The following is a 15330-nucleotide window of genomic DNA, read 5'->3' as shown; positions in this document are numbered from 1 at the left end:
CGTGCAGGTCATGGATATCACGTACAGGTCATGGATATCACGTGCAGGTCATGATCATCACGTACAGAATATGAATATCACGTGCAGGTCACGAATATCACGTGCAGGTCATGAATATCACGTGCAGGTCATGGATATCACGTACAGGTCATGAATATCACGTACAGGATATGAATATCACGTACAGGATATGAATATCACGTGCAGGTCATGAATATCACGTGAAGGTCATGAATATCTCGTGCAGGTTATGAATATCACGTGCAGGTTATGAATATCACGTGAAGATCATGCGTATCTAAACCCGATAATTGGCGCATCACGTGTTTGCGTAATTCATATTTATGTCACATTATTACAATAACGAATTTCACATATCGAATCCGGAAATGATACCAAGCTCATTAATCATTAATGCTCCTTATATTCAACATTTGTGTATCACTGAATACAATCTCAACATTGTACACTATCGTTACCTCTCCGTTTTTACGCAACGCAACGCAACGCAACTCAATAAAGCTATATCAAGCAATATTACAATGTTGTACAGACAATAGGTAACCATTAGGAGTATTCCTACGCAACTGTTGAGATTGTATTTAAAATATACTAGTAATTGTTTCCTGTACCAACGTGATATACCTATATCTCAATTACGGAGCTATATTCCCCAAGAGCCTTAATCATGTATTCATACAAAGTTCAATAATATTGTGTGCTTATATATGCGCGTTGTTTTGATCATTCGTTTTTTATAGTCTACAATTTTTTATGATTGACAAAACATGCGGGCTGGCTATTATAGTATGGACTCGATTTATACGATATAGTATAGTGAATACATAATAATAATAAATAATAATAATAACTTTATTTAATTAAGCGCAACAATTCCAACATATGAAGATCAAAGGCGCTGATACAATAAACAATCAGTCAAATATTAAAAGCACATTTAAATAAGTGCGTTTTCAGTCTGGATTTAAAAATGTCTACTGAAGGACTAGAACGAACAGACAGAGGTAATTCATTAAAAAGTTTAGGACCTAAATTTTCAAAAGCACGGTCTTTGTATAACACCTTGGACTTTTTACTACACACCTGACGAGTTTTAATAAGAAACTTTGATTCAGATCTTAAACTACGACTAGGTACATAAAATTCGATTAATTCACATAGATAATTTGGGGCAAAACCATACAAAGATTTATACACTAGTAAAAGTAATTTGAAATTGATTCTTTGTACAACTGGTAACCAATGAAGTTTAATAAAAATGTCTGTAATGTGGTCATATTTTCGAGCACGAGTGACAAGGCGGGCTGCTGCATTTTGTACACGAATAAGAGGTTTTATCTTAGTTACAGGGAGACCAGACAATAATGAATTACAGCTGTCTAAGCGAGAAGATATGAATGCATGTACCAACTTTTCAGTATCAGATTGGGATAATGATTTACGAATACGATTAATATTTCTTAGATGGGAATATCCAGATCTACAAATAGTAGAAATGTGTGTTTCCATAGATAGCTGCGAATCAAACAAGACACCTAAGTTTCTAGCACTTGACGAAGCACTAACCAATTCTTCACCAATTGCGATACTAGACAAAGGACACGAGTCTTGTGAGAATCTCCGAGACGACATGCACACAAATTCAGTTTTCGACACATTCAAAAGTAGGAAATTACAAGACATCCAATCGCTAACGTCTTGAATACATGTCTGAAGTATCACCCGGGCGCGAATTTGATCATCTTCAGAAACCGATAAATAAATCTGTGTGTCATCGGCGTAAAAATGATATTTTACGCCGTGACGTCGCAATAACTCGCCCAATGGACGCATGTACATTGAGAACAATAATGGCCCTAAGACGGAGCCCTGTGGAACACCGGTTTCTAATATAGACGTCATATCAGAAAATACATTTCCAATTTTCACTTTTTGAATGCGGTTACTCAAATACGACTCAAACCATTTGATGATGAGACCATTTAAACCAAAATTTGATCTCAACCTATCGATGAGAATCCTGTGATTCACAGTATCAAAAGCGGCTGAAAGATCCAAAAGTACGAGAGCAACTGAATTCTTAGAATTATCAATACTGCATAGTACATCGTTAGCGACCCGCAAAAGAGCCGTTTCAGTGCTATGTGCGGTCCGATACGCTGATTGAAACTCTTCATACAACGAATAATTCTCTAAATGTTGTTTCACTCTGGATGCAACGACACGTTCAAGGACTTTAGATATAAAAGACAAATTAGAAATCGGTCGATAATTTTTCAGCATGTTTGAATCCAACGATGCTTTCTTGAGCAGAGGTTTAATCAGCGCACATTTCAATTTCTCAGGAACACTTCCAGTGCGAAGTGATTCATTTATGATATCTGTTATAGGTGAAACCAGGATAGAAAGGATCTTTTCATCTTTTAATATATTAGTGGGTAAACAGTCCAAATCGCACGAAACCGACGACGATTTTTTTATAATTTTAATTATTTCATCCTCCGTGGCTGGTTCAAAACATTTCAATTCATCACCAGAGAACTTGTGCAGTTCGTTAAAACGGTTTCCATTCAATAAATTTAGATTTAGTCCTTGATTGATTTTCTTAATCTTATCCACGAAAAACATGCTAAAACGATTCGCTAAATTTATTTTGTTATCGTGAATCGGCAACGCATTCAAATTATTTGTCGAGCCTAGAAGACCATTTACGATGGAAAACAGTTTTCTTTGGTCACCATTACAATCCGCGATCTTATCAGCGAAATAACTCCTACGTGATACATCAATAAGATCATTAACTTTATTTCGTTTAGATTTGTAGATTTGGCGATGGACAGTTAAACCAGTTCGCCGCCACGTCCGTTCAGCTTTACGGCGTTCAGTGCGGGCGTGGTAAATATCAACATTTATCCACGGCTCGGCCACACGAACGTGAACAGTCTTCTCAGTCATGGGGGCATGTTTGTCAAGCGTTTCCGATACAGCAGTGTTGAAAATACGTAACTTAGCTGTAGAATCTACCTGGTCAACTGTTCTAGTACACCCAGATTCGAGTAGATCAGATGCGAAATTATCCCTATCAAAGTTCTTGAAGCAGCGATAAGTAATTTTGGTACGATTTGATGTATTATCATGATGATTTGACAAACTAAAGAAAATGGGATAGTGATCAGAGATTGCTGCGGCCTGGTTCACTTCCAATGATAACACAATATTCTCACGGGTAATAATTAAATCCAAAATGTTACCAGAACGATGAGTAGGTTTGTCTACTAGCTGCACTAAATCATGCATTTTTAAAAGTTCCAGAAATCTGCAGGTGTCACGATTGTCTGGCTTATTAAAATGAATGTTAAAATCTCCAAGGTAGACGATTGGTGTAGTATCCAAAACGTAAATGTCTAGAAGATCCGAGAAATCCGATAAAAATCCATTAAATGTCAGTTTATTAGAAAAACTGGGAGGCGGGCGGTACATGAGAATGTACCTAATACGTCCATGTTTTGAATCAACAGTGATCTCTAACCACTCAAACGATGAAAATGTTTGCGAGCACGATGTATTTACTTTTGCGGTAGTTTTATGAACGATGGCGATACCACCTCCAGCACCTGTAAGACGAGGAAACTGTCTACACTTAAAGCCACTTGGAGTCAACTCAACGACGACAGGTCCGTCACTGACATCACCTTTCAGCCATGTTTCCGTGAGAAATAAATAATCCAAATCATGATATAAGATCATCTCATTTAATGCACACGATTTATTCCTAACTGAACGAGAATTTAATAATCCACATTTTAACTCTGACATAAACTTCGATCGGGATGTGTGCTGTAGGTCAATAGAGGTCAAATTGGTAGAGTCCACTCCGAAATTTCCAGATTTGCGACGATAACGATAATGTTCAGCAGAAAAAACGTTGTAAATAACAGGAATAATATTAGCATCATATGGCTCATGTACAGTGGTATTAAACCCAGATAGTTGAACTAATGCAGATAATCTAGGAACAACAATAACTCGGTTGTCCGAAATCGGACGTATAGTCAAGTGAACAGTAATTGGGTGTCTAATATGCGATCCCGCTCGTCGACAACGTTGTCTCCAGATGGAATTATCTTTAGTGGTTTGTATAACATGGTGTGTTAGATTTGCGAAATGTTGCTTGCGTAGTTTTAGTAACTGTAGTGTGTTATAAACGATTCGTGACGACATGTCCAGAGTTGCAATTTATCAAGCAGTGTCAGAAACAATTATCTGCAACAGGTGGTACGCGGAAAAACTTGCTTCTATTCATATGGTAATGAGTAATGAGTAATGGACAATGTGGCGATTTCAGCATGGGCGTCATGTGAAAAACGTTTTGGACAGAATTCACGGCAACACAAATATATAGACGAACATCAACAAACCAAGAAGTTGCACTAATACTTAACATAAACGAGGAATCCAATGAAGATAATCACACAAAACCATAAAATCCGTAAAACGTAGTAAAACTGGACTGTACTTATCCAAGTTGGCAGCAGCAAAACAGCGCCCTCACACATTTTTATATATATATGAGATATAATGCATTGCAAAATCAGTCAATAACCTAGCTTAAATTGTCTGAATACATCTTAACTACGGACTTCTAGTTGGATAATTGGGAGTTTGGCATAATATTAATATTATTACACTTTTCATCGCATTTCAATTGTAGTTTGGCCCTGAATTTTCTTTGTAACATTACCAAATCATTCTCAAACGGCAATTTAAATGACCCAACCTGCCGTCATCAAAAATATTCTGAAAGTAAGAATTCGTTTTTGTGACTCTTATTCAACTTCAGTGAATTGATACATACATCACTTGAACTTTGCATTTCGAGCATCGATGTCGACATCAACGTTGATAACGATCAAATCAAGTACTTCAGGTTTACAGTAATTCGTTGTGACTCGAGGAGGTGTGTGTGTGTGTGTGTATGTGTACATGGAGGGAGCATGAACACTGAATGCATATAATATAGTATGTTTTCTTGGAATACGTATTTTTGTGCGACGGTAATTACTGATCATGTAAATGTTGAATAAACAGTTATCATCAGCAATTTCCCTCAATGCTCAAAATTCTGAAATTAGTAAGAATTAAATTAAATATTAGATTCGCGTCTGCTTTCAAATACGAGGTGGTCTGTCATGGTCGTGAGTTCGAATCTTGCGTGCTTATATGTTTGTATTACCATGCCAGTATTTATATCCCCATGCAGGATACCCATCACCTGTGCAAACGCAACTACTATACATTCATTTTATCTGTAGCAGAATGTCAAGGTTTTCAAATTATATGATCGAGAAGAGCTCGTAATATATCAGATTGTCACTGGCAACTATGACTACATCTTCAGCAATCGAGACAAAGTGGCTATTCCATTTATAAATTTTCCGAATCGTGGAAAGATTATTATTCATTTATTTCGATTGGAAATCCGAATGTCAATTATATTATGTTTATACCCTTATCTGATAAAAATGAGGTCCTTATTTGGGCTTTATAAAATGGAATCTATGAAAAAAATAAAAAAATACACGCCATACAATACATCCGATTTGTCTATGTCCCCTGTGTTTTACTGCATTGTATATAGCGTTGTCTCCACTTCAGCGTCAAACATCATGACGAACTTTGTCTACTAAATGTATCTTCAAGTACCATCTCCATTTTTAAATCCAGTGTGCGAATGAGAGTCTTTGCAGTTAAGTGTGTCTGTCTGTCTGTTCCACTGATACCTCAAGAACCATATCTGTCAATGTGCAGATTTGATTAACTTTTGAACCACGTACATATTAATAACATAATTTACATGATAATTAGCAAACTAACTAGAAGTCTAAAGAACCACTCATTGGATTTTGATGAAACTTTGTACATAGATGCCCGTGACTAATACAAATATTTGATTTGATTTGGGTTTAAATCCATGCATATTATTCACCTAATTAGTATAATTAGAAAACTTTTGGTTTTTCCACTGATATCTTAAGTACTTATCAACACATTTTAGTGACAATGCGACGATCTAATCAGTTTTTGGTTTATAGAAATTCACAATAATTATCTAATTTGCATAATAATTTATTGTTCGGCTTCCCAACGACTATTTAAAAGGATTATTCATCACTGTGACAGTATAATGAAACATATGTGCCCTGGAACAATACACAGATATAATGTGCCCTGGAACAATACACAGATATAATGTGCCCTGGAACAATACACAGATATAACTAGTTTTGGTTTAAATCTGCACATAATAATTGTTAATTGCACAATAATTACCCAATTTTCTACCTATATCTCAAAAATCAATTATTACATTTCTATAAGATTTGGTAAATAACTGGGAACAATTCTATAAAACCTGACCAGTTTTGGATTGAAATGTGAGCATACTTATGGCCTAATTTCCAATTTTTCATTGGAATGTGGTTGCCATGCATACAAGATACCAACAATTTTGACTATGTTGCCTAGTGCCATCAGTCAGTAAGACCACGAATTAGTTAAATAATTTGGAATTCAAAAAAGAAAAGGGATTACATACAATCTGTTTACAAATTTAGGATGTTCTGTCTATTAGTGAAACATTAGACTAGACGTACGAGAAAATTGCAGAAAGGGTGATTTCAGAATTGATTTAACCTCTGAATAGAAATTTACTGGAATGTACAATATAGTTGCCTTCAATTACACATTTATATATAATACACAGAGTTCCATATAATGTAACGTGTAGCTTTGAGTAATACCACGCATAGCTTCCAATAATATAACGTAACTCCCAGTAATGTAGCACGTAATTCACATACTAGTAGTTCCAAGAGAGACAACACGTATCTGCTCGTAATGCTCTGGGGATAATTCACAGTCGTGATTAGTTTATTGTTGAAAAAATATGCATATTGATTATTTAATTATTATTAGTCAATTTCTGATATCCCAAAAAATCGAATTTAAATTGAACTTGTAGTAGACGGGTGCTCTGGAACAAATTAGACTGACAATACGTGGAACACATTGTTTTCACATTGTGCATCTAAAATAGCAGACAAATATTAGTTGCCAAGCTTCGTGTTCGAAAGGCTAATCTTAAAATTTGAATTATTTTTTTATATGTCTCCAATGCACACGGGAGTTCTGTCTAAGCTTTTTTGATTCATATTTTTCGACGATTCTATGCGTTCGTGAAACGGCATCTGGTGAGAGTACGAATACGATGTGAAAAATAAACTGAACATCACATAGGACAATATTAATACCCGCCCCATTTTCTGTAATTTCACAACCATGTCGTGACCTTCTCTCATTGACATCTGCCACGAGAAAAATAAATGTTCCAGTAATCTTTTTTTTTTGCCACGAAGATTTGTATTTCATTGCACTGCGGGACATGGAACAGCGCGTGGGCGCAACTGATTTACGTCACGAAATTGAAACGCCGCAAGTATGTTCAAATTGACCTAATGGTTTACAACATCCTTGCCCGTTTTGTAACGTCAGATAGAATGTGACTATGTCCAATTACAACGCTTCGGGTATTACAATAGTTTTCTGTAGGGAGTAATACATAGCGATTGTGCATCACATCAATATGGGTGTAGTAGAGAATGAAATCCAGTTGTCATCGTCTAATTAGTTCTAAGAATTGCGAGTTTCTGCCTAGCTCCCCTGGCCATGCCTCAGTTGTTCTGATAGTCGGGAGATTATTGCGTCCCCTTACGGCATTCATTATATCCTAATTAGTTTGCTCCCATCATGCCTTAGGAGATACAAATACACACCGTACTTGCTTCGCACCAATGGTTATCGTAGAGCGGAATTATGCATGAGACGTACTGTAGATAAACATCCTGCTGGAAACTGTGTTCGTAAATCAGATGAAACATGCATCTAATCCCAGAATCTCCGTATATCTGATTAATCATAGGTCGGGGCATGTTATGATTTGACACGCTTCGTGCGAACAACTCAAGGTTACTGTACGATAAGATAAATACCGGGTTGTATTCCGTCGCATTTACGCGTGACAGTGTTTTTATGATCAACGATTTCGTCGCCGCCGGAAGATCGTGACACGCTCAAATACGTGTCATCGTCGTGAAATTAGTAAGTTCTTAGTTTCTAACTTTGAAAACAGAAGTTGTGATTACAATTCAAACACACCTAATATGCGCTGCTAGACTGACAAGCGTCCTGTTTGGTTATTTGTTATTCGTTGGTTGAACAAGAAAGAATACTGGAAGCAGAAATACAATCTACGAAAATATTTTACAGTGCACATTCTTTATAGTCAATTCAATACTGAGCGTAGTAAATTGTCGCTTTAAGAATATCATACAATTTGTTTGTTTAAATATAACCACGTAAAGATGGTCATATCTTACCAAAATATTATTTTAGACACAATTGCATGGAAAAAGTGGCCCTACACAATGCTAACGTCACATAAAATGCGATGGGAAAACCTATAATCGAATAGACGCCATTTTGGAAGCCGACAGATATAGATTTAACCTCTCAAGCTGGTGACGTATTTGACATTTCGCGCATGGCCCCGGTAAGTTGTCATCTTGTAATCCCGGGGGTTCGCTTGACAAAACGGGATTTTCATTGATGGCACTCACTTGAGATCTGGACCTGACGCATCCCCGCGTACATCTTTTTAGTTCCGCTGTCGAGCTTGTCGAGCGGAACTTATTATATTGTGATTGTTCGTCGTCGCCCGCGTCAACTTTTTTGTTTTTTGACTTCTTCTTATAGTATACAAGTCTTATTATTTTGACACTTGGTGTATATGTGCTTTGGGTAGACCTCTCATGGATTTGTTCATCATGATTCCTCGTGATGATCTTTAATTCTCTAATTGAGATGTACATTGCTAATAGGGGAGCTATCTCAGCCGAGAGGCTGCTTGTTCACTTTTGTCAAGTGGTTTAATATACAACGTCGGTATATAGCCTATGCCATATGCTATGTTTTCACTGTCCACATTTTGGCAACAACCGACACAGGAAATGTTTGAATAAAACAAATTGGAGAAAAAATTCTTCCAGTCCCAGTGAACCAGAAAATGTTTTTTTTTTACCATCTTTGTATCTTGTATCTTTGTATCTTGTAGGCAAGTTCTGCAATACAACTCATGATCGCCTGACCTGTTGGCCAACAAGTCGACCAGGATTGGTATCTGTTTCCTGTCCACTGGAAGTAAATAATCTAAAATACGATACATCGTGTAAGTCCGTCAACTGGAGATATTTTCATAATTGTAAATATTTTCGTTTGTCACCGAATCTTTAATAGATAACCATGGATTATGAATTATTATAGACACAGAAAGTTGTTATATTCACGCGAATATTACTATTCGATTGAGGGAGTAATTAATTAGACAATTGTGCCTTATATTGTTGTTACGTACCATTAATTAAAGTATCTACTATATCGAACCGAACATAAATTCATTCAACAAATATTTTTTTGTCGACTGCGTGTGGAGTTACCTTATCCAGTTTTTACAAACCCAACACCGACAGATAAACATAAAGCTCAAATTTATCCGTACTCTGAGTTTTCTTACAGTTCGGTCGACATTCTATTTAGTTACTCGTGTATGTGTGTGGCAGCTTAAAGTAGCTACTTGTACCACTAATCGAATAGCAGTGACGTATTTTAGCAACTGATTATTTTGAAAACACATCGTAACCCATGGTATCATTTAAAAATACCTATATTATGTTGTATCGTTGTTTTGTTAACAGTCAACGTAACAAGATGGTGCTACGAAGACGGTACGTGGAGCAACAAGTCAGACTACTCATATTGTCAATTAGCGGAAAATATTTACGACTATGACCTGGGTGACGATGTAAGTATTAGGCGTGTTTTTTGTGGTTATTTCTATTTAACCTAGTCCAATAATTCACTCTAAACGCCAACTAAGTTATCAAGTGATTAATAATATATACGCTGTATACGTAAGCAGTTTTATATATGATGTGGTAATATAAAACGTGGTTATCTTCATTAATGGCTAGTTTCGAAAGTTAGTAGCAGTTAGGTCACGCGAGAGATGCACGTGATCCGCGTGTAATCACACACCTTAACAAAAATAAAGAGAACTGTAATAGAGAATACTGGTGCTGGTACATCGAGTACTGAAGTTACTGAATAATAAATTAGATTGTCGCTATTCTTTAGTGAAAACACTATTATAAAAACACTTCAAAATATCAATCATTACTCAAGCAGTTAGGTGATTATTACCATAACGTGTTGGAGACGTTAATGTATAACAGACGCGCGACATAGCAATTAGTTAAAACTGCAGATTTATATTATGCTATGGATTCACGGAGCGGAAATTGAGTCCCAAGCGACGATAACAACACACGCTAAACGCAAAGGCTCATGGGTAGACGCTTGTTTGTAAACAGCGACACGCTATGGCTATCTGACGCATGCACAGGTGACGACTCCCCCGCTTTAACGAAGAAGATTTTTACACCACAGATACTGTGTTGCATAATAGCAATACGTCATGCCGGAAGTATTATATCAGTGATAACAACCTACAGTAGACTACTTTCATGGCACTATAGCGTATTTGCGTTGCTATAGCAACGCAAAATGTTTGAAACTTATATCTTCCTAATTACCCCGGATTCATTTCATTTTTCATCTTGTTTCTCCTGATACAGTATACTTAAGGGAATAATTGTAATCGAAGTGCAAGAAATAATGAATCACAACAAAATAATTTACTGCGATCTTACTTATTTTCGCTGATTGATTAAAACGGTCGTCAAGTTGGTCGCCTTTACGAACTACACAATTTATGGACTATAATGTCCAGACACATCGCAAGCTGAGGCGATCTGTAAAACATATGCGTGTTATGGGGAAAAGTTGGTAGACTTAAACACACACCGCATACCTGTCGCATAACATATTCACTCATTCACCGACTATCGAATTTACTGGTAACCCATATTACACAATTTATATAAAACATCGCTTGAACAGGCCCTTAGTGTGTCGGTGAACCCGCAGAGAAGAGTGCAACGAACAAAGGCAATCCGGTAGGCGTGATAGGATTTCGCTCATTTAAATTCGACCTGGAAGCGCGGACATACTTAATGGGTCTGTATTTCAATGAATTGGGGGCATCTTGAAAAACAAACCATAGGATCCGCATCAATTTTTGCGGCAATTTAACATGAACGAGGATCACCGCTGTTACATTTTCAAACCATTATGAACTATAGCATAATGACGTAGCTATGAGCTATTTACTAGGTACTGATATGAATTTATATGTATGATTAAGGATAATTTATTTTTCGAGCATGCAGCGTATTTTCAATTTGCAAAGGGCCAGCATGTAATACACGGAGTGATTGACGATATAGTAATAACATTTCATATTGTTTAAATAGCGAAAATCCAAATTGAGATGACCGGAAAGAAATAATTTGGGCCAGGCCCCTGCCAGTACACTAATAACAAGTACAACTATAATTATGTATATTTGACATTATATGTAGACATTATTCCTGTTGAGTATTTATATGTGAAATATTACGTACACTCGTTATGAAATACCTGACATCATTCTTCGTGTATGCCTTGGATTTATGCGAGACTTAGTTTTTTGAAATTACTATACATAAAAATATGATTTATTAAACTGTCACATGACACATGAGCTCAAAAAATGACATTTACTGGAGTGAAAATAAATGTGCACTCATTGCAAGAGTATATTCGCTTTAAATGCTGGAGACAAGAATTAAGACTTGTATGTATTACATCTCAAAATAATTATAAACTTGTCATCTAACCTTGAAAACTACCGTCATATTTCAGTTATATTTGTAAATAATAACGACAGAGACAAGCATTTCCTACCTCCCAACTTCTTAATCATTATTTTCAAACAAGGTAAAACAAATATCCCCTTTTAAGAGTCCGTTTAACATTCAGGTATCAACAAATAAAAAACACGATTGTAGTAGTCACACTTTACGCGATGTAAACGTGTTGTCGACGAGTACGTGATTGTTATTCGAATTACTGCAGTGAAATGGCTGTCAAGTAATACTAGACCAATAGATTGTAGACGAGAAATACATGCTTCATTGTAACTTATCTTACAAACGGCGTGCACACATGCACAATTACACGCACTGACACTGAGTTACCCAGAAATTAAAACCAATTCCATTTGCACTCCCGTGGCAGATTTAATCTGCACTAAAATCTTCACAGAACTCGCCCCACTGATAGTTTGCATCCGCATCCAAGAATGCATCGCTCTTTCCGTTTACGTTATTAGTTTAGCGTTTGTGTCTTTTATTAAATTTTCAGGACATAGACCAAGTACATTATGATGTCATATCATCTATCATGGTGTTTGGATGTGGGGTTTCATTGGTGGCGCTCGCCGTCGCATTCTTCATTTTTGCGGTATTCAAGTAAGAGACGATAATAAATATTTGGAAATATTGCGGCGAATATTATTTGTATCTGATGTGAGGGGAAAAGAGTTAACAATGTATATGTGATTCAGACATTCTTTAAAAGCTAATAAGCAAGCTACAATAACAATAGTATGTACACCACCTGAAAGCTTAGATACAGGCGAATACTCAATCTTGTTTGTCAGAATAACTAGTTTTTACTTCACAGGGCTTTTCGATTTTTTTTTAAAATTCCGATTTATATTGTTTTTTCATTGTCAGGAGTCTTCGTTGTGTTCGAAACAACATTCATTGGAACCTTTTATCGACATTCATTCTGCGGAATGTGGTCTACCTTGTTACATATGACACCATCGATTTACAGACGAAGCAGGACAACGGGGTAAGTAATCTTTGGTCTTTGATTTAGTTGTGATGTTCAATTAATTTTGAAACAACGTCGGTATGAATTTTTGAAAGCTTCGCAAAGTGGGACGTTGCAGAAATTCAACTTAGAAACACATTGCAGTGTTCAATAGCACAACGGTTACATGAATAGTAAGTAACTGATACAAAATGTGACTGACACCCCATTTGATTTATGTGCAGCTAAGATCCGAGGGTCACATTGAATTCAATTCAAATCACGTGTTGACGCTTGTTTTATTTCATCTGCTAACTGAGTAAACCTGCCTCTCTAATGTTATTACACATGGATAATATTTAACCATACTTACCATATCATTCATTTGATTATAATATTCTTTTTGTCTTCAGTGGCCTTGTCGATTTCTCATCACAGTCTATAACTATTTTCAACAAACCAATTTCTTTTGGATGTTCGTTGAAGGCCTTTATTTGCATACGGTGATCGTCATGGCATTCCAAGCCGAGAAAGTCAGATTCTGGATATTCATGGTAATTGGATGGTGTAAGTACATACAGTTTTTAGTTGTTTAGTTGTAGTTTTTTAGTGTTAATGTTGGGACCGGGCATTTTTAAGTTTCCGCACACCATCCAATAGCATAGTGGTTGGCTCGTATTCGGTAGTTCAAATTAAACATCGGCATGAGAGCAACACTAGGAGAGAAACAATGTATATGATGAATCTCATTGAAAAGAAATTCAACTATACATAATAATCTAATAAATAGATATTTATAAGGGTATTTTTATAGTAATTGTCCATTGCGGAGAGCATCTTATGTGAGAAATGTACGTTGATAGTGCAATATATCCAAGGTAACAGAGCAAGCAAGAGGAACCATGGAACGCATCTCAAAGTGGTTGTGCCCACATAAGATAAAGGGCTGGGTTGATTTGTTTAGCATGACTGTCCATGGTGTTAATTGGGCCTATGGGAGCAGGTAGTCCGGAGAAAATGCTTGGCACACTGGATTATCATGGACTGCAATGAATCCTCATTGGGCTGAAGGTTTAAATACTCAGTCCCATAGCTACTTATAGACACATTTTTAGTCAATATATCAGAGAATCATTGCACAAAACGATCCAGTTTACATCGTTCACAGTCGAGTCGTGCCATCAGCTGAATATAAATCACCCTACCAATGTAAAGTAAATACTACAGGGAAATCACAATTTCCACCGTTCTCATAAACGTGCTTATCATCCTACCTTCATAACTACAACTACCTTTCCAAGTATTACATAGCTGACATTTAAAGCGCGTTCACCAGCGTGTTCAATAATCGCCGATCGCAAATAACTATTGTTGAAAGAATCAATACTTGTCCGCTCTCTTTGTTCACACCCTTCTCGTTAGAGGAAACTGCGATCCTTGTGAGGTATTTTGTATACAGTCGAGTTTCCTTGTGAGTGGAAGCTGTGGTACCTGTGAGGTGTCCTTATTCACAGTCTAGTCTCTAGTGAGTGGTAGATGTGATATATCCTCGTTCACAGCGCGATTTCTTCTGAGTAGAAACTGGTACCTGTGAGGTGTCCTTATTCAGTCTAGTCTCTAGTGAGTGGTAGATGTGATATATCCTCGTTCACAATCGCGATTTCTTGTGAGTAGAAACTGGTACCTGTGAGGTGTCCTTATTCACAGTCTAGTCTCTAGTGAGTGGTAGATGTGATATATCCTCGTTCACAGCGCGATTTCTTCTGAGTAGAAACTGGTACCTGTGAGGTGTCCTTATTCACAGTCTAGTCTCTAGAGAGTGGTAGATGTGATATATCCTCGTTCACATCGCGATTTCTTGTGAGTAGAAGCTGTGGTACCTGTGAGGTGTCCTTATTCACAGTCTAGTCTCTAGTGAGTGGTAGATGTGATATATCCTCGTTCACAGCGCGATTTCTTCTGAGTAGAAACTGGTACCTGTGAGGTGTCCTTATTCACAGTCTAGTCTCTAGTGAGTGGTAGATGTGATATATCCTCGTTCACAGCGCGATTACTTCTGAGTGGAAGCTGTGGTACCTGTGAAGTGTCCTTATTCACAGTCTAGTCTTTAGTGAGTGGTAGATGTGATATATCCTCGTTCACAGCGCGATTTCTTCTGAGTAGAAACTGGTACCTGTGAGGTGTCCTTATTCACAGTCTAGTCTCTAGTGAGTGGTAGATGTGATATATCCTCGTTCACAGCGCGATTACTTCTGAGTAGAAGCTGTGGTACATGTGAGGTGTCCTTATTCACAGTCTAGCTTTCTAGTGATCATGAGTGGTAGACGTGATATGTCCTCGTTCACAATTTAGGGAATCTTGTTTACGGCTCAGCCTTCTACTGAGTGATAGATGTGATATATTCTCGTTCACTGTCGCGATTTCTTGTGAGTAGTA

The 15330-nt window shown here is 36.9% G+C and overlaps 1 protein-coding gene across 1 annotated transcript in view; it reads left to right on the top strand.

Annotated features, from left to right (window-relative positions):
* Crhr (corticotropin-releasing hormone receptor) overlaps positions 1-15330 on the top strand; it is an 87387-nt gene that overhangs the window by 64356 nt on the left and 7701 nt on the right. Inside the window, exons 3-7 of the mRNA NM_001168048.1 lie at positions 9191-9304; positions 9831-9937; positions 12439-12545; positions 12813-12933; positions 13308-13461. Of these exons, the coding sequence (NP_001161520.1) occupies positions 9191-9304; positions 9831-9937; positions 12439-12545; positions 12813-12933; positions 13308-13461 (603 nt within the window). The remainder of the gene's footprint in view (positions 1-9190; positions 9305-9830; positions 9938-12438; positions 12546-12812; positions 12934-13307; positions 13462-15330) is intronic.

Source organism: Saccoglossus kowalevskii, chromosome 7 (genome assembly GCF_978046115.1).
Source record: "Saccoglossus kowalevskii chromosome 7, keSacKowa6.1, whole genome shotgun sequence".
Taxonomy (NCBI): domain Eukaryota; kingdom Metazoa; phylum Hemichordata; class Enteropneusta; family Harrimaniidae; genus Saccoglossus; species Saccoglossus kowalevskii.
This window is presented reverse-complemented; position numbering and strand designations above follow the sequence as displayed.